General features: G+C 44.8%; 1 protein-coding gene across 2 annotated transcripts in view; it reads left to right on the top strand.

The window, feature by feature from the left end:
- The window catches only part of MATN2 (matrilin 2), a 168,281-nt gene that overhangs the window by 84,430 nt on the left and 58,065 nt on the right, over window positions 1-25,786 (top strand). For both annotated transcript variants that reach the window (XM_003311858.7, XM_528309.8), the window contains exon 5: window positions 8,701-8,823. In XM_003311858.7, coding sequence (XP_003311906.2) covers window positions 8,701-8,823 — 123 coding nt within the window. The remainder of the gene's footprint in view (window positions 1-8,700; window positions 8,824-25,786) is intronic.

Here is a 25,786-nt window from a genome sequence, read left to right on the forward strand (position 1 = left end):
TACCTCAGCCTCCCTAGTAGCTGGGACTACAGGCATGTGCCACTGTGCCTGGCTAATTTTTTAATTTTCTGTAGAGACAAGATGTCGTTCTGTTGCCCAGGCTGGTCTTGATCCTCCTGCGTTGGCCTCCCAAAGTGCTGGGATTATAGGTGTGACCCATCGTGCCGGCCCATGTTTGCAGCTTTTATAGGTACCCAATAAAGTGAAACTATTAGAATTGGGATGTGAGCAAAATTTGGTTGAAGTTCAACTCTCTGCCATGCTTAAATAGGTATGTGCCACTGACACTTTTCTTTTCCCCCTTGATTTAGGAAAGGAGAAGGATGCTAACATTTGTTGAATACTTACTGTCAGCCCTGCACTTTGGGAGGCCAAGGCGGGTAGATCGCTTGAGCTCATGAGTTCAAGACCAGCCTGTCCAACACGGTGAAACCCTGTCTCTACAAATAATACAAAAGTTAGCTGGTATTTTGCTGAGCGTGGTGGCTCACGCCTGTAATCCCAGCACTTTGGGAGGCCGAGGCGGGCAGATCACCTGAGGTCAGGAGTTCGAGATCAGCCTGGGCAACACAGTGAAACCCTGTCTCTACTTAAAATACAAAATTAGCCGGGCATGGTGGCACATGCCTGTAATCCCAGCTACTCGGCATGAGTACTGAGGCATGAGAATCGCTTGAACCTAGGAGGCGGAGAATGCGGTGAGCCAAGATAGCGCCATTGCACTCCAGCCTGGGCAACAAGAGTAAATCTCCATCTCACCAAAAAAAAAAAAAAAAAAAGTTAGCTGGGTATGGTGGTGCTTACCTTTAGTCCCAGCTACTCGGGAGGCTGAGGTGGAAGGATTGCTTGAGCTCAGGAAGCAGAGGTTGCAGTGAGCCTAGATTGTGCCATTGCACTCTAGCCTGGGTGACAGAGCCAGACCTTGTCTCAAAAAAATTAAAAATAAATAAATAAAATAAAAATATCTTCTGTGAGACAGATGCTTTGCCCATCTAGATTATCTCACTCAACCCTACAAATAAGATATTTAACCTTTTTATGAAAATTGAATCTCTCAAAAGTCCCTTACTTGAAGTCGTTACCCAGCTGGGGCCAAGTCTGGCTCCAAAGTCGATATTCTTTTCACCTGCCTGCCTCACCCCTACCCTTTCTGAGGAGACGTAACTGACATCCTGTCCTCCCCCAGTGGTGGCTCCCTTCATCATTTTTCATGTCACCTCTTTCAGGTCCAAATAAAAATTTGGAGAAGGTCAAAATCATCTTTTCAGTTCACACTGTTAAAAATGGAAGCCTGCTCTCTCACCACTCTCAACTCCCCTTTCCTGCTTATAACGTATCACAGATTTTTACCTATTTGCTTTGTTTACTATCAATCTTCTATCAGGGATGTGCTGCTAAATGTTTAACAATCAGGTCTCCAGGAGGCAAAAGCTCTGATTTGTAGATTTGCCAATTTCCATGGTGTAAATACTCCCACCATGGACATTTCAAGCTACCAACTTGGCCTCTTTGAATGCAGCTGTGGGAAGAGATGCACATCATTGTGTGAGTCAGTACGAGCTGCCTCTAGCACATGACTGGCCCCTCACTGGACCATCAGCTCTATAAGGGTAGGAATTTTTCTGTTGTTGTCCACTGATTCACTGTTGTTTTCCCAGCACTCTGAACCATTTCATCGTTGAATAGATTTATTAATTCAGTCATCCACAAATCAGCCACATGGCAGATGCTAGATATTTGAACTAGCATGCTGAGCAAGACAAGCACTGTGGCTGCCCTATGTGGCAGGTGAAATAGACATGAAATAATTAGTTGCAAATTAAGCATTAAATTATAATTGTGATGAGGATTACAAATGGAAACCCTGAGGGAGGACTTCACCCCTAGTGGTAGGTCAGAGCTTCCTGAGAAAGCAGACTTTCAGGTGAGTACTAAAGGAGGTATGAGAGTTAGGTAGGGGAAAAGGAGGTCAGGAAGAGGCTTGAGCATTCTAGGCAGAAGGAATGACCTTTGCAAAGGTCCCAAGACATGAAGAAGCTTTATTTGAAAATGGAGAGGGCCATGTAAATGGAGCAGAGAAAATAAGAGAAGGCTTAAGATAAGACTGGAGAGGTGAAGGGGTGGGTCTTGTAGCCCCCTTGACCATCACATTAGAGTTTTTGGACTCCATCCTAAAGCAGAGATAAGCCATTAAGGGTTTTAAGCAGAAGAGAGGCAGGAGCAGATTACTCTGGCTACAGGAGGATGCTAGGCTGAGATGAATACAGGAAAACCAGTTAAGAGGTTGCCATGGCTGTTCAGCCAACAGATGATAGTGGCTCCATGGTGGCAGGGGAGATGAAGAGAAGTAAATCCAGGATTGACTGGGTCTGAGGGGTACAGGAGAGGGAGGAATCCCATGACTTTCAAGTTTCTGTTCCCATCTTCGACCCCAGGGTAAAAGTTAGCTATTCTAAAAATTCATCTTTGCTAAAGAGAAATTAAAGAATACTTCAGAATCATCCCCAGCTGTCCCATTTCTTTTTTTTTTTTTTTTTTTTTTGAGCTGGAGTCTCGCTCTGTCGCCCAGGCTGGAGTGCAGTGGCGTGATCTCGGCTCACTGCAAGCTCCGCCTCCTGGGTTCACGCCATTCTCCTGCCTCAGCCTCCCGAGTAGCTGGGACTACAGGCGCCCGCCACCGCGCCCGGCTAATTTTTTGTATTTTTAGTAGAGACGGGGTTTCATCGTGTTAGCCAGGATGGTCTCGATCTCCTGACCTCGTGATCCGCCCGCCTCGGCCTCCCAACGTGCTGGGATTACAGGCGTGAGCCACCGCGCCCGGCCCAGCTGTCCCATTTCTGCCCAGTGACATTTATTAATTGAGACAGAGCTCTAGGCTGCCCAGCAAGGGAGGCTGGCAAGTCAACAATAGATGGCTACTAAGCACCGACTGTGTGAAGTGAATGGCATTATACAGGCACCGTAAGGAACACCAAGACTTAGAGAGATGGCTCTGTCCTTCACAGAGCTTACAAGAGTAGGTAAGAGAGATGAGTTAGGAACACCTGACAACCCTGTGCTTGTGTCACATGAGCATGAGTTCATTCATCCATTCAACAAGTACTTGTTGAGCAAGGACAAAGTGCCAGGCACTGTGCTAGATACCGGGACGCAGTGGATAGCAGGGCACACAGGTTCCCTAACTGTCATGACAGCTTTTCTGGTGTCCATAGCTGGGGGCTGGCTCTGAGATGTCATTGTGTTCTTGATGCAGGACAAGTGAGCCCCAAAGTGGGGCTTAGCCCATGAGGGTTCTTGGCTTTATCCAGGAGAGAATTCAAGGGCAAGCAGAGGTAGAAGTAAACAGCTTTATTGAAGAGACAGTGTTACAGCCCTGGCAGTGTTACGCCTCCGTGACTGCTCCTGCAGAGCAGGGCTATCCTTATAGGCAGAGAGTAGGTAGTAGCTCAGGGCAGTTTTACAGTCATATTTATACCCACTTTTTTTTTTTTTTTGAGATGGAGTTTCCCAGGCTGGAGTGCAGTGGCGCGATCTCAGCTCACTGCAACATCTGCCTCCTGGGTTCAAGTGATTCTCCTGCCTCAGCCTCCCAAGTAACTGGGATTACAGGCACCTGCCACCACATCTGGCTAATTTTGTATTTTTAATAGAGATGGGGTTTCACCATGTTGGCCAGGCTGGCCTTGAACTCTTGACCTCACATGATCCACCTGCCTCGGTCTCCGAAAATGCTGGGATTATGGGTGTGATCCCAGTGGCCTATACCCACTTTTAACTGCATGCAGATTAAGAGGCAGTTTATGCAGGAATTTCTAGGGAAGGGATAGTAGCTCTTGGTTTGTCAGGTCATTGACACGGAGGGGGTGGTTACTCCCAGGTGTTGCCATGGCAATGGTAAACTGACATGTCACACTGGTGGGCATGTCTTATGGAAAGCTGCTTCTGCCCCAGCCCTCAATTTGATCCTGTGTCCAAGCCCTGCCTCTGGAGTTAAGCTCTGCCTCTGGAGTTGAGTCCTGCCTCCTACCTCACTCTGAGCCCTCTTCTGGTGTGTGAATACCTCTTGCTGAGGATGAGGAGAGGCAGAGAGACTTGGAGAGAATTTTGTTCCCATCTCAGTCATCTTCTGAGGACCTCACACCTAATGGAGGAGGGTATTCTTAGGACTTTAGGGCCATTCCTCCTGGGAGGCAGGGCATCTGGGCCTTTTTCATTGTTCATTCAACAAATGAACTCTTATGGAGACCAAATACATGTGCTAGGACACTGTGCTAGACTCTGGAGAGTCAAAACTGACCCGCTTATAATGGGGCAGATAGCCGTGATCAAGTCCTTCCAATACCATGGGATCAGTGCCGAAATGCTAGAGCGGAGCCACATCTATAGTGCTGTGGGGGCCCAGGGGAAGAAGCCTTAAGTCCAGCTAACTTGAAGGAGGCTTCCCACAGGAGGTGACATTTGACTGGGGTTGTGAGCCATTCATGGGGTTCACCAGGTGGAGAAGGTGGAAGGCTGTGCCGGGGCAGGGGGAGCTCTGGACACAGTGCTTCTCATCCTTCAGTGAAATCCTCCTGGCCTCAGAGAGAAAGAAGGGCTGTTTTTCAAAAGCATAAGGAATCATCCAAAAAACATCTGTATTTGTTTCAAAAGGAAATGGCCACTGCCAGAAAAACAGCAAAGTTGTTTTGTCAGAACCCAGTCTGTATTTATTCCTTTGTCTTTGTTTAATTAGATTAATCCCTGAATGGTTTCCCTTGGGTCGGTACAAATCGCTCGTGGCCATAAATCCCCAACAATTCTAAAAACAGTACAAAAGGACAATCCGCATGAAGCCAACTGGCAAGCTTGCTGTTTGTGGGACAGTTCTGGGATGCGAGCAGTAATCTTGCACCCGCACATAGGTGTTTGGGGTTCTTTTAGCCTCTTGGAGAGGGGAGCAAGGACAACAATCACTCAGATTTGTTTAGAAGAGGAAAGCTGAACCGTAGGGTCTCATCATTAAAGGGGGAGACTGACTCCTGGATCTGGGCACCTTCCCCAGGGAGGATTGTGGGGACTTTTTATCTGTTAGGTTCAATGACATTCAGCCTGGCTGCACACTGGGGCTACCTGGGAGCTTTGACAAACACCACTGCCCAAATCCCACCCCCTGCCAGTCTGATTTAATTGTGGTGGGGAGTACCTTGGCATCAAGATTTTCAAAGGTCCCTGCTGCTTCTGTAGATGGGAGCTTGCAGTTACTCACAGACTCTTCTGCGGATATCCCAGTCTGTCCTGAAAGGAACAAGCATATCCTTGCCTTTCTCTACCTACCCTGTGCAGGGAAGCCTTTTAGAAAAAAAGATTGTTCCTTCAAGGTCCTGGTTCATTGCTTTTGAAATGGTACTTTCAAAAGGGTTCTTTTGTAACAGGTTGATTTTTTTGTCTTCCTCCATTATTATAAAAGTTCCTGTTAGAAAATTTGAAATCAGACAATTATAAATAAAAGAATGAAAAATCACCTGTATTCACACCACTACTTGGTAACCATGGTAGGTAGGGTTCCTGCCAGACCCCTGATGGGGCAAGGCAGCATCTGCAGTAGAGATTGGGAGGACCCAGGTGGAGAAGCTGCTGCCACCCTTCCAGAGCTGGTTCCAGCATGCTGGAGCGTCACCTCCCAGCCATCAGGACTTCATGGAGGGACACTGCCCACCCACTTAGGGAGCTTAGAGTCTAGTAAGAGAGACACAGTACATCCATCGCTCTATAAACACATATGTAGTTAACATTATGATTCATGCCAGGAGGGAAAAGTGCAGGGGTGGGCTGACAGCCGATGGGTGAGGCCAAAAGTGTAAAGAATGTTTAAAGGTCCTCATAGCAAGAGGTTAATTTTCTCATCACCATTCAGGCAACCCAAAGCTACTTCAGCCCGGAACTCAGAAACCTACTGCTGTTCCCAAGAAAGCAATGCTTTTCATTGAACTTTGCTAGAGGTGCTTAAATTTTCCCAGACCTGAGAGGATCTGTGGTGCTGCCAGACTTATCCTTCCGAAGCACAACTTGGGTGAAATTGCTGGTCTCCCTTTTTAAAGTTTTTCCCTTGAGTGGTCCCCATTGCCCGCTGATTGGAGTTCAGCCTATGCAGCCTGTGTGCAGAGATCCCTCTGCCTCTGGTGTCAATGGTCTTTCCCATCCTCTCTTCTGCTACTTCCCCTGGAATTTCCAGAGCAGAATTCAGCTGCCACGCCTCTCCTGCTTCCCTCTTCTGTTTACTCACGCGTCCCAAGCCTGGAGTGCTGTTTCTCTTTCTCCATACCTGCCAGCCTTTCCCAGTCCTTGCTAGACTTGCAGTAATCTGTCCCAATTCTGTACTCCCATAGTTTTCTTGGCACTTCTCTTAGGGATTCTTATCATGTCCTACCTCGCATGTTAGTTATTTAGGTGGCATCTAACAACCACTCTGGCCTTTCTGTCCCTCAAATAGGATCAGTTTGTTCTTCAGGACCTTTGCATTCACTGTTCTTTTGGCTGAAAATACTCTTCCTAAAGGTTCATGTTATGAACTCCTAGTAGAATACAAGCTGCGTGACAGCAGAAACCCCTTGTCTGTTTTGTTCACCATGATATCCCCAATGCTCGGGACATAGTATGCGCTCAAACCGTATTTATTGAGTAAATGAATGAATATCGTATGATTCAGACATTTCTTATATCTCTGGCCTAGCTCATTTAGGTTTTGTCGTTCTTTGATTACTCACTACGATTTTTGTATTAGCTGAAGTTTTCTTCCGGTTATGGGTGTTTTCCTTACATCTGAATCCACTGGAAATCTACATTGGAATTTCTGGTTGGCGTTCCCAATTGGAAATGTGAGATATAAACTTACTGGTGAGAGGTAAAAGAATCTGTGTCTATAAGGCTTTTTTTTCCATCTACTTTATTGATTTGGGAGTGAAACTTCTTTTAGGAGTTTAAAACCAGAATTCTTATTTGTAGACTCTTAGACCTAAGTGTTTTTAAAATGCGATGATGTAAGTTTTAATGTTTAAAATTGTTTAATGCATTTAATAGAGATGTTGAATCAAATCAGCTTTTATCTTTTTAAAAATCAATTTGATATTTTATATTTATGTAAAAGCATAATAAACTATGAAACTCAAAGATCTAGAAGAGGATATGAAAATGTAGCCATTGGATTCAGGAATTAATCAAGCTTTCTAGGTAATTAAGTTTTTTTAAATCATACCTGTTGTAGTGATAGCTTTTTTTTGTTTGAGACAGTCTTGTTCTGTCGCCCAGGCTGGAGTGCAATGGTGCGATCTTGGCTCACTGCAACCTCCACCTCCCGTGTTCAAGCCATTCTCCTGCCTCAGCCTCCCATCTTCTGAGTAGCTGGGATTACAGGCACGTGCCACCACGCCAAGCTAATTTTTGTATTTTTAGTAGAGACGGGGTTTCACCATGTTGGTCAGGCTGGTCTCGAACTTCTGACCTCAGATGATCTACCCGCCTTGGCCTCCCAAAGTGCTGGGATTACAGGTGTAAGCTACCGCGCCCGGCCAGCGATAGCTTTTAACCAGAGAAAATTCTCTTTAATATATTCAACCCCTTTAATGCTCTCTGATTATCTCCAGTTTTAATGGTAAAATCAATGGTACAGCTAGCTGTTTCATGGTATCCAAGCTGTTCTCCTTGCTGGGAAATAGTGTTAGAGACTGAGTCAGTGATGGATGGAAGATGCCTTTAATCTTTTCATCCACCAACATATTCTTAGTTCTGTTGCAGTAGATGCATACTGCAAGTCCATTCCTACGTTGCATGTGAATAAACAGCCAGAGCTTAGCACTTAGTGGACAAGTAATAAATATTTGACCAAAATAAGACCACGAATAGACATGTATCTATTTCTCCCTGGCAATGTTTGTTACCTCTACCTAACCTCTTTTGGCTTCTCCATTTTCCTCGTTTGTTATTAGAATGAATACATAGAGCACAAAGAGGGTTTTCAAAGAGCTTTGTCTCATTCCTTCTTATACCAGCAACAGAGCAAGATTCTGTCTCAAAAAAATTATTTAATGTATTTCAAAGTAATTCCAACTTTGAAAAATGTGGTTTTTTTAATGTTATTTATTTATTTTGAGACAGAGACTCGCTCTGTCGTCCAGGCTGGAGTGCAATGGCACGATCTTGGCTCACTGCAACCTCCGCCTCCTGAGTTCAAGCGATTCTCCTGCCTCAGCCTCCTGAGTAGCTGGGATTACAAGCACACACCACCACACTCAGCTAATTTTTATATTTTTAGTAGAGATGAGGTTTCACCATGTTGGCCAGGCTGGTCTCCAACTCCTGACCTCAAGTGATCCTCCCACCTCGGCCTCCCATAGTGCTGGGATTACAGGCGTGAGCCACCGCGCATGGCTGAAAAATGTGTTTTTATATACATGCAGAAACTCACCTGGAAAGAAAACTCACCAAAATGTTAACAGTGGTTGCCTCTGGGTAGTAGGATTACAGATGGGGGGATTACAGGTGAATTTTCTTTTATCTATTTTTTTATGTTTTCCAAATTTTCTACTATGATCACGTATCAAACCTTACAATGTTTTTAAAAGTTACTTTGGTGAGGGCTCTGGAGTTCCTTGTTGCCTCACCCTGGGCTGGGAGCATTCTCAGGTGTGCCTGACGTTGTGTTCTAACATCGTGACTTTGCCTCAGTCCAGGATCTGTGTGCCATGGAGGACCACAACTGTGAGCAGCTGTGTGTGAATGTGCCGGGCTCCTTCGTCTGCCAGTGCTACAGTGGCTACGCCCTGGCTGAGGATGGGAAGAGGTGTGTGGGTGAGTATCCCTCCAGCTGGGCTTGGTAGGGAAGGACAAGTTAAGCATGGTGAGGAGGAGGGGAGACTCACGTGTACCTCCCACATATTTGTTTCCTCACCTTTGGGTTTCCACAAAGTGCTCAGTTGTTTGGTGTAGTTGTTAGGCAGAATTTGAACGTTAAAGGCTTCATTTATGGCTGAGGTCAGCATTTTCTCATTCTGGGTCTCCAGTAAAAGGAACACTTATGATAATCCATGCAAATATAACTGTGTGTTACTGCATCTCTTGAAAAGGATCGGGTGGATTTTCTTCAACTTTGGAGGATATGTTTGGAATGGCCTGACTTATATATAGCTCAGGTGTTATACATGAAATTTACTTGGGTGGGTTGCTGAGTGACACCTCAAAGACAACGGGCAGCCTTCCTCCCTAATGTCACCTATAGCTCAGTGACAGGCCAAAGTGACTGTCAGGTGAAAGAGCCCAGCCATATGGGCTCAGCGTAATTAGACGGCGTGGTCAGAGGAAACTAGCAGTAGCCTCAAACCCTCAAACACAAGCCCAGGTAATGAGGCTCAAGGGCAGTGCTTGATGCTGCAGACATCCCCCCTGTTTATCTACAAAGCCTTTGCAACTTAACATGGTCTCATTCCTCCTTATACCAACAAACAGTGCCTGGTGGATAGTAGGTGTTTCATAAACTGAACTGAATACTTATGAGGCAGAAAATCTAGAAGGAAAAGAACTTGACTGACATCAAAACTGGAATGTAAATTTTCTGCTAAATCCTGCATTTTGTCTTCCGTGTTCTATTGTTTTCAGGACCCTATTTTATTTTGCTTCTCACAAACAGGGTATGCTTATATTTTTGCACATAGAATTTGCATTTTCCAGCACACCTTAATTCTTAGCTAGGGATATGGAAGGCAAAACAAAACAACAACAAAACAAAAGTTAGGTGGTAGCCTGCAATTGGCAGGTGAGTGATGAGAGTATCGTGGGTTTGTTTTTACACACTGATAGGAATGAAGGCAACCTCTGCCTCTGCCTCTCATCAAAGGGCCACAAATGCAGCTGGTCTCCTGGGCCTTAGGGTTGTTTTTCTTCTTAATCTGCTGGTGGTGGCCATGATAGAGTGGCAGGGTTCCACACCCACTACCACTAGCAAAAAAGAAGCCAACATATATACCCATGGTTATTTTTGCTTCATTAATTTTTATTATGCAAGTAATACCCGTTCATAGAGAAACTTAAACAGATGAGAAAAATCACTATTAATAGGTTATTGTATTTTCTACCAGACTTTCTCCATATAAATATCTACTTTAAAACATTTTGTTGGACAGGTGCGATGGCTCACGTCTGTAATCCCAGCACTATGGGAGGCCGAGGCGGGCAGATCACTTGAGGTCAGGAGTTTGAGACCAACCTGGCCAATATGGCAAAACCCGGTCTCTACTAAAAATACAAAAATTAGCTGGGTCTGGTAGTGTGCCCCTGTATTTTCAGCTAGTTGGGAGGGTGAGGAAGAAGAATCACTTGAACCTGGGAGGCGGATTTTGCAGTGAGCTGAGATTGTGCCACTGCACTCCAGCCTGGGTGACAGAGCGAGACTCATCTCAAACAAACAAACAAATAAACAAAAAACATTTTGTAAAGATTTAACAAAATGAGGTCACACTGTCTATTTTGTTTTATAACCTGCTTTTTCCCCTCTACTATTTGTTAAATGGGTAGAAACTCTGAGTGCTGTTTGGTCAGGAGGAAATCAAGCCATTGTGAGTTAGGCTGGTGGAGGAGCTTCAGGAAACAGGATGAGGGTAATTGGTTGATTAGGACAAGGGGAGGGACAGTAGAACACAGGGCTTGCATTGGTCACAGGGAGTAGATGGGGCAGGAAGCCCACCTTGGCCCATGCGAAACTGGAGGCCACTGAAAAACCCATTTCTCTGAGTGTTTCCAAATAATTACCTGCTTGTCCGTGTGTAGTAGAGAACCTTTGTATCTCTGAGGATTTTGCTGTAACTTTTGGGATTTGACATTTATTGAAGAGCTACAAGCGTGAGAGGGTAGATGCTGTCATTGCCAGAGAGCTTTGGCGTGCTGTTTATTGGAGATGGGCGTTTCTCTGCGGCTGCTTGATTGCATATAAGAATGTCTGCATTTTCTCAGTGGGGATCCAATCCAAAGAGTGGGAAAATGGGAGAGACTGCATCCCATTGCAACCCAGGTCTCCTCCGTCAGATGATCCTAGCATCACCAGCCTTACCACCTTTTCCCCAATGCCCTTTACAGCGGTTCACTAAGCACTCGATCTGTTAGAGGCTGGGAGTGAGATGATTAAGCAGGCAGTACTTTTGTTGCCAGTAGCCTTTCTTAGGGACTCCAAACAAAATCCTACAAGGTTAGTTGCTGCTCAATAGGGCTATGGTGAGTACAACGCAAATGATAGAGAAAATATTGGCCACAGAAGGTCAGAGAGAGACATCCTAATGGCTAGGCTGGAAGATCTGAGTGTGGAAGGAAGGGTGGCAATTGGACAAATGTCCAAGGCAGGGGGAGAGATGAAGGGCAGTGACTGTGGAGGTGGCAATGCTCTTCAAGCATTAGGGCTAAGTCTGGCCTAGGAGTGGCAGGGCCAGCTCCTGGGAGCTGGTAGGTCAGAGAGAGACTGTTACAGTGAAAAGGCCAAACTGAAAGTTAACCAGGTGGCCTAACCTGAGGGCCAGAAGGCGCTTATCAAAGATGGAGACTCCAGGTACCAGACTTAGAGCAGGAAATTTAGAGGAGAGGCTGGTGAGAACTCTGGACATACTCCATTAGTAGCTGATCTGGGGTGGCCTGTGTGTAGATGGCCAGGGAACATTAAGAACAGAGTGATTATGCCTCCCAGTTAATACAGGACAATCCCAGTTTATGCCCTGTTGACCCAATTCTTTTTTTTTTCTTCTTTTTTTTGAGATTGAGTCTTGCTCTGTTGCCCAGGCCATGATCACAGCTTTGCAGCCTCGACCTCCTGGGCTCAAGCGATACTCCCACCTCAGCCTCCTGAGTAGCTGGGACCACGTGTGTGCACCACTGTGCCCAGCTAATTTATTTTTTGTAGAGACAGGGTCTCCATACATTGTCTAGGCTGGTCTCAATCTCCCGGGCTCAAGTGATCCTCCTGCCTTGGCCTCCCAAAGTGTTGGGATTACAGGTGTGAGCCACCTCGCCTGATGCCATTTCTTTTTATTTTTAGACACGGTCTCACTCTGTCACCCAGACTGGAGTACAGTGGCGTGACCTCGGCTCACTGCAACCTCTGTCCCCCAGGCTCACATGATCCTCCCACCTCAGACTCCCAAGTTGCTGGGACCACAGGTGCATACCACACGTCTGGCTAATTTTTTGTATTTTTGGTAGAGATGGGGTCTTGCTATGTTGCCCAGGCAGGTATTGAACTCCTGAGCTCAAGTAGTCTACCTGCCTCGGCCTCCTAAAGTGCAGGGATTATAGACATGAGCCACTGCGCCCGACTGACCCCATTTCTTACCCAGCTGGCCTCATTTCTTGATGGCACATCTTTTCACTTTGAAAGGGGTTCCAGTTTGGATGATAAATTACATAATCACCCTAGTTAAGCCTGTCCAATTTGACTTAAACTGTTAAGTTCAGCAGAGAATTCCTGTATACATGAAGTAGGAGATGAAGTTGAAGACAGCAGAAGGAACTGGATTGTTCAGGGCTTTGAAAATCAGACATAAAGCCTAGATTTTATCTCTGAAAAAGAGCCACCGAAGGGTTTATATTTGGGTGACAAATGCAAAGCTTCATTTTTAGGAAACTCAACCTCATGGGGAACTGCAGGGTGTATTCCAGGAGAAGGATGGCAAGAAGTGGGAAGACCAGATAGGAGATTGTAGCAGTTATCAGGTGAGAGAGGACAGGAACCAGCCAGGATTTGAGGTGTAACTGTAGGAAAGGAGAGGGAGACAGTAAGGAATGAAAGAAGGTGCTGTACATAAAGGGAACAAGGAGAAGTCAAAAGTGACTCTAGGCCAGGTACCGTGGCTGATGTCTATAATCCTACTTTGGGAGGCCAAAGTAGGAGGATTGCTTGAGCCCAGGTGTTCAAGACTAACCTGGGCAACATAGTGAGACCCCCATCTCTAACAAAAAATAAAAAAATTAGTTGGACATGGATGGATGTGGTGGCTCATGCCTGTAATCCCAGCACTTTGGGAGGCTGAGGCAGGCAGATCACCTGAGGTCATGAGTTTGTGACCAGCCTGGCCAACATGATGAAACTCCGTCTCTACTAAAAAAAAAAATACAAAATTAGTCAGGCGTGGTGGCAGTCACCTGTAGTCCCAGCTACTCCAGAGGCTGAGGCAGGAGAATCGCTTGAACCTGGGAGGCAGAGGTTGCAGTGAGCCGAGATCGCACCATTGCACTCCAGCCTGGGCAACAAGAGCAAAACTCTGTCTCAAAAACAAAACAAAAATATTAGCCAAGCATGTTGGTGCACATGCTGGTGGTCACAGCTACTTGGGAGGCTGAGGTGGGAGGATTGCTTGAGCCCAGGAGATCATTCAAGGCTGCAGAGAGTCATGTTCACACCACTGTACTCCAGCCTGGGCGACACAGCAAGACCTTGTCTCAAAAAAAAATAAATGAATAAAATTAAAAAAGACTCCATGATCTTGAGCTTCCATGGCTGTGAGAGTGATGGCAACAGTGATGGAAGAGTGATGGAATCGATTTTCAAAAAGATAAGACCAAGCGTGGTGGCTCATGCCTGTAAACCTAGGACTTTGTGAGGCCAAGGTGGGAGGATTGCTTGAGACCAGGAGTTCTAGACAGGCCTGGGCAACAAAGCAAGACCCTATATCTACAAAAAAATTAAGAAATTAGCTGGGTATGGTGGTGCACACCTGAAGTCCCAGCTACTCCAGAGGCTGAGGTGGGAGGGGTGGGAGGATTGCTTGAGCCCAGGATGTTGAGACTATAGTGAGCCATGATAGTGCCGCTGCACTCTAGCCTGGGCAACAGAGTAAGACCTTGTCTCAAAAAAAAAAAAAAAAAATGTTGGGGTGATAATTAGTGGTCATTGACAAGGTGAATTTTGAATTCAGGTTAGATACCACAAGGACACGTCAAGAGGAAGCAGAAAACTCGGCATTAACATGACAGAGAGAGTAGAATCAATGCTGTAGTCAGGAAGCAGCATAGTTTATTTCTTAACTTCCAGTTATTTTCTATTTTAAATATTTATGTGTCAGTTGGTTTGTTTTGAGGGCATCTAGACCTTTAAAACAGTGCTACCTGAGCTGAAATCCCAACTCTGCTACTTGCTAGGTGTGTTAGGCCATTTGCGTTGCTATAAAGGAATACCTGAGATTAGCTAAAAGAAAAGGTTTAATTGGCTCATGATTCTGCAGGCTGTATAGGAAGCATGACACCAGCATCTGCTTCTGGTGAGGGCCTCAGGAAACTTCCAATCATGGTAGAAGGTGAAGGGGGAGCAGGCATGTCACATGGTGAGAGCGGGAGCAAGAGGTAGGGGGAGGTGACACACTCTTTTAAGACCAACCAAATCTCACATGAACTAACTGAGCGAGAAATCACTCATCACCAAGATGATAACACTAAGCCATTAATGAGAGATCCACAGCTATGATCCAATACCTCCCACTAAGCCCCACCTCCAACATTGGGAATCACGTTTCAACATCAGATTTGGAGGCAATAAGCATCCAAACCATATTATTCCACTCCTGGCCCCCCATATTTCATGTCCTTCTCACATTTCAAAATACAATCGTGCCTTTGCAATAGTTCCCCAAAGTCTTAACTTGTTCCAGGCTTAACTCAAAAGTCTCAAACTCCAAAGTCTGAAGTCTCATCTGGAGATGAGTTCCTTCCACCTATGAGCCTGTGAGATTTAATTAAAAAAAAAAGTTTTTACTTCCAAGGTACAAGGTGATATAGGCACTGGGTAAATATTCTCATTTCAAAAGGGAGAAATTGGCCAAAACAAAGGGCAATAGGACCATACAACTTTGAAACCCAGCAGGGCAGCCATTACATTTTAAAACTCCGAAACAATCTCCTTTGACTCCATGTCCTGCATCCAAGGCACACAGGTGCAAGGGGTGGGCCCCCAAGGCCTTGGTCGGCTCCGCCCCTGTGGTTGCAGGGTATAGCCCCCAAGGCTGCCCTCACAGGTTGTTGGGTGCCCATGGCTTTTGCATGCTAAGGTTGCAAACTGCCAGTGGCTCTACCATTCTCAGGTCTGGAGGGTGGTGGCCCCCTTCTCACAGCTCCACTAGGCAGTGCCCCAGTAGGGACTCTGTATGAGAGTTCCAACCCTACATTTCGCTTTGGCACTGACCTAGTAGAGTCTCTCTATGAGGCTTCACCCCTGCAGCAGGCTTCTGCCTGGACATCCAGGCTTTCCCAGACATACTCTGAAGTCTAGGGAGAAGCTGCCAAGCCTCTTTCATGCCTGCATTCTGTGTGCCTGCAGACTTAACACCACATCATAGCCACTAAGGTTTATGGTGGCTTGTACTCTCTGGAGCAGCAGCCCAAGCTGTACCTGTGGCCCTGTGAGCCATGGCTGGAGCTGGAGCAGCCTGGATGTGAGGAGCAGTGTGCTGAGGCTACACAGGGCAGTAGTGCCCTGGACCTGGCCCCCCAAATCATTTTTTTCCCCTAGGCCTCTGGGCCTTTGATGGGGAGGGGATGCTGCCTAGAAGATCTCTGAAGTGCCTTTGAGGGCTTTTTCCCATGTCTTGGATATTTGCACTTGGCTCCCTTTTAGTTACGCTAATCTCTCTAGCAAGTGGTTGCTCCACAGCCTGCTTGTATTCCTGTCCTGAAAATGCTTTTTCTTTCTCTGCCACATGGCTAGGCTGCAAATTTTCCAAACTTGTACATTCTGCTTCCCTTTTACATATAAGTTCCAACTTTATTTGCTTGCTCCAGTATCTGATCATAGGCTTGAATGCTTTGCTGTTTAGAAATTTCTTCCATCAGATAGATACCTTAGGTCATCACTCTTAAATTCAAACTTCCACAGATCCCTAGGGCATGAACACAACCCAGCTAAGATCTTTGCTAAGGCCTAAAATTGGTGACCTTTACTCCAGTTACCAATAAATTCTTCATTTCTATCTGAGATCTCATCAGCCTGGCCTTTACTGTCCATATCTATTAGCATTTTGGTCACAACCACTTAACAAGTCTCTAAGAAGTTCCAAACTTTCCCTCATCTTCCTGTCTTCTTCTAAGCCCTCCAAACTCATCTGACCTCTGCCCATTGCCCAGTTCCAAAGCTGCTTCCATACTTTCAAGTGTGTTAATAGCAACACCCCACTCTCAGTACCAGTTTTCTGTGTTAGGCTGCTTGCATTGCTCTAAAGGAGTACCTGAGACTGGGTAATTTATTTTAAAAAGAAAGAGTTTAATTGGCTCACAGTTCTGCAGGCTGTACAAGAAGCATGGCATTGGCCTCTGCTTCTGGTGAGGGCCTCAGAAAGTTTACAATCAAGGCAAAAGCCAAAGGGGGAGCAAGTATGTCACATGACAAGGACAAGAGTGAGAGTTGGGAGGTGGGGAGGTGCCACACTTTTAAACAACCAGGTCTCATGTGAACTAACTGAGCAAGAACTCACTCATCACCTAGGGGGTGGTGCTAAGCCATTTATGGGGGATCTGTCCCTGTGATCCAATACTTCCCACCAGAGTCCACCTGTAACATGGGGGATCACATTTCAGTGTGAGATTTGGAGGGCACAAACATCCAGACCGTATCACTAAGCACATGTCTTTAAATCTAATTTCTGAGCTTATTTTCCCCACCCATAATGTAGAATAATAATATATACATTGTAAGGTTTTATGGGATTAAATAAGATAGTGAGTGACATTCCCAATATACTCTAAGAACTTAGCATTATTATTACAACACCTACTATTATCGTAATTTCCTGTATATAGTGAAGTATGGAGTGAGAAGAGAGTGAAGGACTGAGCCTTGGATTGCAGCCACATGTAGGGAGCAGGAAGTAGGGGCAGGAAAAATATTCATGAAGAAGTAGCTTAAGGCTGGGGGAGAGAGAGAAGAATCGTGGAACATGATAGGAAGATAATTTCTTGGCCAGGTCAATATTAATGTCATGCTTCAGCATGGCCAAAGGTAACAGGACTTAGAGAAAAAGCCATCAACTTGAGTCACAGATTCACCTCTGCAAACATTTCAGAACTCTGCCAGGGACTTCGCTAGGCTTGAGGAGCACAAAGGTGACCAGGAGGCCATTGATAATGGCAAAGGGGGCATGGGTAAAGGGCAGATTTCAAGAGGCAGGGAGTGGGTGACAAGAAAGTGTGGGCAGCAGGTTCAAACTATTTATTTAAAGAAATTTGGTAGAAGTTAAGCATGTCCAGCTGATGCAGGGCAGGCAAGTCCCAAAGTGGAGCTTAGCCTACCTGGGTTCTTGGCTTTGCCCAGGGAAGAATTCAAGGGCAAGCCAGAGGTAGAAGAAAACAGCTTTATTGAAGAGGCAGTGTTATAGCTCCATGACTGCTCTTGCAGAGCAGGGCTACCCTGTAGGCAGAGAATAGCAGCTTAGGCAGTTTTGCAGTCATATTTATACCCACTTTCAATTGCATGCACATTAAGGGGAGGTTTATGCAGAAATTTCTAGGGAAGGGGTAGTAATCGTTGGGTCATTGCCCAATGATAGTAAGGGATGGTAACTCCCAGGTGTTGCCATAGCAACAGTAAATTGACATGGTACACTGATTGAAGTCTGATTGAAGGCTGCTTTCACCCCAGCCCTGTTTTAGCTAGTTCTCAGTCGGGTCCGATGTCTCAGCCCCGCCTCTGGAGTCAAGTCCTGCCTCCTACCTCACAGCTACTAGTGAATTTATGCAGTAGGTTTTCAGTTTCAACACTTTCGTAGCCACTGCTATGAAAAGTACTTCTTTTGTTACCAAAACATTAGGGGTTCAGTCTAGGTCCTGTTGCTTGTTGCATGGAAAGCCAATCACTGAGACAACAAGTATTACCAGGAAAGAAGGCTTCAGTCAGGTGCTATAGCCAAGAAGATGGGAGATCAGTCTCAAATCCATCTCCCTGACTGACTAAAATTAGGGATTTAGGCTGGATGTGGTGGCTTATGCATGTAATCCCAGCACTTTGAGAGGCCAAGGTGGGAGGATCACTTGAGACCAGGAGTTTGAGACCAGCCTGGACAACATAGTAAGACCCCTGTCTCTACAAAGAATAAAAAAAAAATCAGCTGGGTGTGGTGGCAAATCAGCTGGGTGTGGTGGCCAACACCTGTAGTCCCAGCTACTCAGGAAGGAAGATTGCTTGAGTCTGGGAGGTTGAGGCTGCAGTGAGCCATGATTGCACTACTGCATTCCAGCCTGGGTGACAGAGTGAGACCCTGCCTCAGAATAAAATAAAATAAATAAAATAAAAATTAGGGGTTTATATAGCAGGGAATAAATGTAAACATATGGGGGAAAACAGGAATTAGGGAGGAGTATGGAAGAGGAGTTGGTCAACACGCAGCAGGTGGTTGGTTAGGCAGTCATAAATGGGGAGGGGTCTGGCATGTCATTGTGCAGATGCAGTGATCTGGTAAGTTTCAGCCCCTTGATACTGTCAGGGAGGTCTGATGGTTTGGTTCTTGAGAAGGGTTCTCAGATAAAACAAATGTAACTTTCTCAAGTTTCAAGACTGGAAAGGTAAATTTCTATGTTTATTCAAAATAAACCATAAACATCAGTTCTGTGGGACAATTGGGCCAGTTTCACTTTGATTCATCTCTGAATTATTACTGTGACCTGCATGAAAGTTCAGTTCTTAGTCATGGACTCAGCATTTTTTTATAGATTTCCACACGTTTGAGTAAGTGGAACGTTCAATTCCAGCACCAGAGTTCCAACTCCCTGACAGCTCATTTCACCATTGAGAGTCCTGAATTTATTCCATATTCAATGGTGGATTGCTGACTAAGAACCTCCTCTGCTTTAGTGGAGTCCCTGAATTTATAATTCATCAGCTGCCACTAAAGTCATGTTCATTGCCATCCAAAACTATTTTTCAAAGACTATTTATCTAGATTTCTGAACATGAATTTTCTGCTGTACTTACTCACCTGGTGTTTACAAACTGTCTTTTATTTTGGGGTAACTTTGGTCCTGTTTGCATCTTATCTACCCAGGCAGATTGTAAACCCTTGAGGTCAAAACCACTTGCACTTTTCATCTTTCACAGAGTGGACTTGAAATACATTTTCTTGAAGCACTGACTGAGGTTGATTGCAATCTCATGCATTCATGTTTTGTAAAAAATATTTTCCCCATTGACTGGTTTTTAAATTATAAAGTCATTTTTGCTTATTAAAAAAAAAAAGGTCAGGCCAGGCATGGTGGCTCAAGCCTGTAATCCCAGCACTTTGGGAGGCTGAGGCGGGCAGATCTCTTGAGCTCAGGAGTTCGAGACCAGCCTGGTCAACATGGTGAAAACCTGTCGCTACAAAAATAACAAAAATTAGCTGGGAGTGGTAGCACACACCTGTAGTCCCAGCTATTCAGGAGGCTGAGGTGGGAGAATTGATTGAGCCCAAGGAGGTATGTGCCACCACCCCCAGCTAATGGACCAACCCCGTCTCTACCAAAAATATATAAAGAAATTAGCCAGGCATGGTGGCACGTGCATGTAGTCCCAGCTACTTGGGAGGCTGAGGTGGGAGGATGGCTTGAGTCTGGGAGGGCTGAGGTTGCAGTGAGCCGTGATCATGCCACTGCATTAGAGCCTGGGCAACAGAATGAGACCCTGTCTCAAAAAAAAAAAAAAAAAAAAAAGAAAATAAAAGAAATTTTCTCTGGGTTTTAAATCCTGCATTTGGAATTCCAGTTATGCCTTGGAGTAGAGAGGTTTTGTGAGTCTGACTCTGTGTGTGTGTGTCTAATGTATGCTCAGCAAGTAAATTGGTTCTACCATTTCTCTAAATGACAAATTTGGTTTTTCTTACTTTGTTATCAGCAAACTTTAAACTCCAAATGCTCCTCTCTAAAATATACTATTTCTGCTAATGCCATTCCCTTGCAGACGGAGTCCTGCTAAGAAAATGTTAGAATTGGACCAGGTTATAAAACAGAAATCATTGATTTTAGGGTTTTATTACCTGCAGCAAGGTATCATTTATTCTTAGAGACAGTGGAGTGATTTCTCACATGTTGGGCAGAGAATGAATGTGGCAAGACTGACTTCTGACTCTGGGATCTTAGCACTTGTGATCTGGAGGGCTAAAGAGCTACAGCTGGGGAATTACTCTTTCCATTTGTAAACAAGAATGTAGACATTTTAGGCATAAATGACTGAGAACAGATTTTGTTGAAGTAGATGAGAACTTGGAACAATAGAGCCATCATTGAGTTATACAAGAGGTCACCTCCATACATCTGCCTCCCTAATCTTGACCTCTCTTTTTATGAGTACAATTTTGCAACCAAGAAAGTTATGCAAAAAACCCAAACCACTTGGCAAATAACATTAGAGCTGAATGCCCTAGAACTCTCTTGGCCTTAAAAAACTGTTAGATTCACATGCCTGGCAGTGGGTTCTTCCATGTTTAACCACTGCACTGATGGCCTCATCTGCCGTCTCCAGAAGCCTAGCAGTGTGTCAGTGGGTGGATTTCAAATTGAGATGGGATTTGACACCTTGGAGTTTTACAGACTGGAGACTTGGGACCCAGGAATGCGTGAATCCTGCCTTGCCAATCACATCCTCCCCCTTAGTTCCCCAGAGAGCTGTGTACACAAAGAACAAAAACATTATGAGAGTCAAGATCCAGAGAAGCTCTCTTATCCCATGAATTGGGCCTGTGGTTAGCTGATAAATGGAAAACATCATTCAGAGAGGGGAATCCTAAAAAACTATATATGCAAACCCACCTTAGTCATTTTATTTTTATTTAAAACACATAAATGTATACTTAGTAAAAATCACTTTTATGCTTTTAAAAAATACTAATTTTAAGTTGAAGAAAAAAGTATGATATTTACAAATCTTTTTTTTTTTTTTTTTGAGACGGTATAATTCTGTTGCCCAGATTGGAGTGCAGTGGCGTGATCTTGGCTCACTGCAGCCTCAATCTCCCAAACTCAAGCAATCCTCCCACCTCAGCCTCCTGAGTAGCTTGGACCACCGGTGCATGCCACCATGCCCAGCTAATTTTTGTATTTTTTGTAGAGGTGGGGTCTCGCTATGTATCCCAGGCTGGTCTCGAACCCCTGGGCTCAAGCAGTCTGCCTGCCTCGGCCTCCCAAAGTGCTGGGATTATATAAAAATCTTTTTTTGCATAAATCATACCCATAATGTGTTGTCTATGATTTTTTAGTTTTGGTTTCTTTAAATTGGAACAAGGATTTCAAGACATCTGTAAAGCAGTCTAACAGCAGAACTCTTGTAAATTTTAATGGGAAATTTCCCAATGTTTTACATTTGTTTCATCCATGCCTGGTTCTATAGCAATTTTGGTTAGCAAATTGCTTTAATTTTTTCCAAAGCTTTCAACAAAATTTTTATTTTTAAAAACTCAGTTTCTTTTAGTGCTTATATTTTATTGGTTTTTATTTTATTTATTTATTTATTTTGAGACAGAATTTCTCTTGTTGCCCAGGCTGGAGTGCAGTGGCACAATCTCAGCTCACTGCAACCTCCACCTCCTGGGCTCAAGCAATCGTCCCACCTCAACCTCCAGAGTAAATGCGACAACAGGTGCCCACCATCATACCTGGCTAATTTTTGTATTTTTAGTAGAGATGGGGTTTCACCATGTTGGCCAGGCTGGTCTTGAGCTCTTAGACTCAAGTGATCCACCCACCTTGGCCTCCCAAAGTGCCGGGATTACAGATGTGAGCCACCGTTTTTTTTTGTTTTGTTTTGTTTTTGTTTTGTTTTGTTTTTGAGATGTAGTCTTGCACTGTCACCCAGGCTGGAATGCAGTGGCACGATCTTGGCTCACTGCAACCTCCACCTCCCAGATTCAAATGATTCTCCTGCTTCAGTCTCCTGAGTAACTGGGATTACATGTGCCTGCCACCACGCCCAGCTACTTTTTATATTTTTAGTACAGATGGGGTTCCACCATGTTGGCCAGGCTGGTCTTGAACTCCTGACCTTGTGATCCGCCTGCCTTGGCCTCCCAAAGTGCTGGGATTACAGGCTTGAGCCACCGCGTCCGGCCCCAGCCCAGTTTTTATAATATTTAAATTACTTACAATAACATGTACAAATGACATGTACAGGTTTGGAAACAACAGCAACCTTGACTCTAACAATGGCTCTCAAGTTTTAGCATGCCTCAGAATCACCTGGAGGGCTTGCTAAAACACATATTCCTGGGTCCCACTCCCAGAACTTCTGATCAGTAGGTCTGGAATGGAGCCTGAGAATGGGCATTACTGACAAGTTCTCAAGTGATGGTTGATGCAGGTGGTTCACAGACCACACTTTGAGAACCAATGTTTATAAGAATACATCTCAGTCAATGGAAGAAGGACACAGGTGTCCTAGAGCCCATGTGTTCCACCAAGGCTGCTTTATCAGCATACAACCCAGCCAATGTGAGGCGTGTACAGGTGTTTTAAAACACAGGTGTTCTAACTGCCTTGAGTGTGTAGCATGCCCTGGGTTATCAGGATTCATATGGTCAGAGGGAATGAAAGCGTTGCTTGATCAGGAGTTGCTTAAGGAGTGATCAGTTAAAAGAGCATCTTAGTACAACTTTTTTCTTAAAACACCCGAGCCAATTTGGATACTCTATTCTATAACATTCTGGAAAAGGGGAAAGTTTGGAGTATGTGGCTTAGATTCAAAGCCTAAGCCAAGCCTTCAACACCTCTCTAAATTATTACATTAGTCTAAATTACGGGGCCAGCATAATTATGGGGTATCCCTCTGAGGGACAGAAATGGCCGGGCTCAGATTATACCCCATGGTGTAAGAGAGGACATTCAAGAGAAAAGGTAGAGTGTGAGTTTCTGACTTTTAGGTATAGAGACCTGACCACTCATTGTTGCAGCACCATCAATGTCCTACAAGTTGGAAGTCAGATCAGCAGCTCCTCTCTTTGTAGGGGATACTAAGAAGTGGGTGGCCATAGATAGGACTGGCTGACTGATGGCAGGCAACCATATCCAGGATTGGGAGATTTTCATCATGGTGAATCAAGCCCAGCATGAGGAAGTTGAAGCTGGGGATTGTTGACTGCTAACACGGGCCCATGCAGGCTCTGGCATGGCCAACTCCTGTGACAAACAGACTGGACCATGTGCCAGGGTTTAGCCTTCCTCGATCTCAATGTTCCCAGTGTCACCATTGATTATTTTAATGATCCCTTGGTTCTTGAGAAATGAGAAATGAACTATTTAGAAGGATGTGGTGCTAGCTCAGTCTTTATGTTATGACTCAACTCTAGCAACCAGCTGATATCCAATGACGTTGAGATCCTGAGATGACGTGAATGCCCTATCCCCAACATAATGGCTTGTGAATTAAACCTGCAAATACTAGGTTCTACTAGAACTCTTTAGGGAGCTGAAGTTACAAAAACAATATTTAGACTGAAACTTTTTTTTTTTTTTTTTTTTTTTTGAGACAGAGTCTTGCTCTGTTGCCTGGGCTGGAGTGTAGTGGTGCAATCTCGGCTCCCGGGTTCAAGCAGTTCTCCCTGCCTCAGCCTTCCGAGTAGCTGGGATTACAGGCACCTGCCACCATGCCCAGCTATTTTTTGTATTTTTAGTAGAGACAGGGTTTCGCCATGTTGGCGAGGCTGGTCTCGAACTCCTGACCTCCGGTGATCCACCCTCCTCGGCCTCCCAAAGTGCTGGGATTACAGGCGTGAGCCACCATGCCTGGCCTAGACTGAAACTTAATGAAGCTTTGAAGCAAAAGAATAAATGTAACACAGGTTATTAACCTTTACAAATCTTCAGTGTCCCTTGCATCTTTTTATTGCTATGCTAAATATGTCATTATCTTCTCCATGCATGGTTTTGCTTTTTAAAATTTTACATATGTATTACTTTTGTAGATTCTATTTCCTTGTTATTATTTACACACTTTTGATATTAATATAATCCTAAAACATTGTAGGGAGTACTTTTTTTTTTGAAAAGGGACTGGTCTTAAGCTCCTGAGCTCAAATGATTGCCCTGCCTCAGTCTCCCAAGTAGCTGGGATTTCCAAAAACTTTTTTTTTTTTGAGACAGGGTCTTGCTCTGTCAACCCCAGAGTTGACCCCAGGTGCACTCTCTTTTTCTCATTTCGCCTCTAATCCAACAGGAATCCTGTTAGCCCCACCTTCAGTATTTACCAGGTGTATTAGTTTGCTAGAGCTATGCTGTGGTTTGGATATGGTTTGTTTGGCTTCACCAAGTCTCGTGTTGAAATTTGACCTCTGTGGTCAGGCGCGGTGGCTCATGCCTGTAATCCCAGCACTTTGGGAGGAGGCTGAGGCGGGTGGATCTCTTGAGCTCAGAAGGTTGAGGCCAGCCTGGCCCACATGGTGAAACCCCGTTCCTACTAAAATTATAAAAATTAGCCAGATGTGGTGGTGCGCACCTGTAGTCCCAGCTACTTGGATGGCTGAGGCAGGAGGATCACTTGAACCCAGGAGGTTGAGGCTGCAGTGAGCAGAGGTGGTGCCACTGCACTCCAGCCTAGGAGACAAAGTGAGACCCTGTCTCAAAAAAAAAAAAAAAAAAAGACAAGAAATTTGATTCCCAATGTTGGAGGTGGGACCTGCTGGAAAGTGTTTTGGTCGTAGGGACAGATCTCTTCTTATAAGAACACCAGTCATATTGAATTAGAGCACACCACCCTAATAAGCACATTTTAACTTGGTTACTTCTGCAAAGACCCTATTTCCAAATAAGGCCACATTCGTAGGTACCAGGGTTTAGGACTCCAACATGTCTTTTTAGGGGACATAATTCAACCCATAACTTCCAGAACACCACTCCCCCTCATCCCCTGCAACATCCTGGTTTAAGCCTCCACCCTTCCTCCCTGGGATTACTGGAGTCACTTTCTTACTGGTTTTCTACTCTCAGATTTGCCCTGTCAGTCTATTCTTGACTCATGGGTCCAGAACCCTGCAGTGACTCCCAACTCATTCAGACTAAATCTGAGGTCCTTGCATGGCCCATGGGTCCCTCCTGACTGCCCCCTTCTCATCTCCCACCTCTCTCCCTCCTCCAGCCACCCTGGCCTCTTTGCTGATCCTCCAGCCCACCAGGCAGAGTCCCACCTCCTGGCCTTCGCACTTGCTGTTTGTTTTGCCCAAGATACCCTCTCCCAGATATCCTTATGGCTCGTATTTTAGTCAACACTCTTCCTAACCACCCACCTTCTCAGAGAGGCCTTTCCTGACTACCTCTATTACATCCCACCTGCTACCCACTCCCCCACTGACCCTACTCCTATTCATTGTTTTGTTTTTCTCCAGAATTTTCTTTATCTCCTAATAGACTATGCTATTTACTTATTTTACTTCTTGTCTGTTCCCCACTCCCAGCATCATTATCCAAATATACGCTCCTTGGGGGCTGGAATTTTGGATTATTTTCTTACTTGTTCTATCCCTAGCACCTAAAACAGGACCTGGCCCATAGTAGGTACTCAGGAACTAATGAATACATTTTTGTTCATTACACATATTTGTGTAATGAACACATATTTGTGGAACTAATGAAACAAATGAAATATTTTTGGAACACAGGAACACATATTTGTGGAACTAATGAAAAATCAGCCAGTGTATTTTCTCATACATTGTTAAACCATTTACCCTTATTCAATGTTCATCTTATTTTCTAGGATTTTTTGTTGTTGTTGTAAACAATGCTATTAATAGTTTATTGTATATAATTTCACCCTTTTCCTAGCTATTTCTTTGGGTTTCACATC

This window comes from Pan troglodytes, chromosome 7 (assembly GCF_028858775.2).
Source record: "Pan troglodytes isolate AG18354 chromosome 7, NHGRI_mPanTro3-v2.0_pri, whole genome shotgun sequence".
Classification (NCBI taxonomy): Eukaryota; Metazoa; Chordata; class Mammalia; order Primates; family Hominidae; genus Pan; species Pan troglodytes.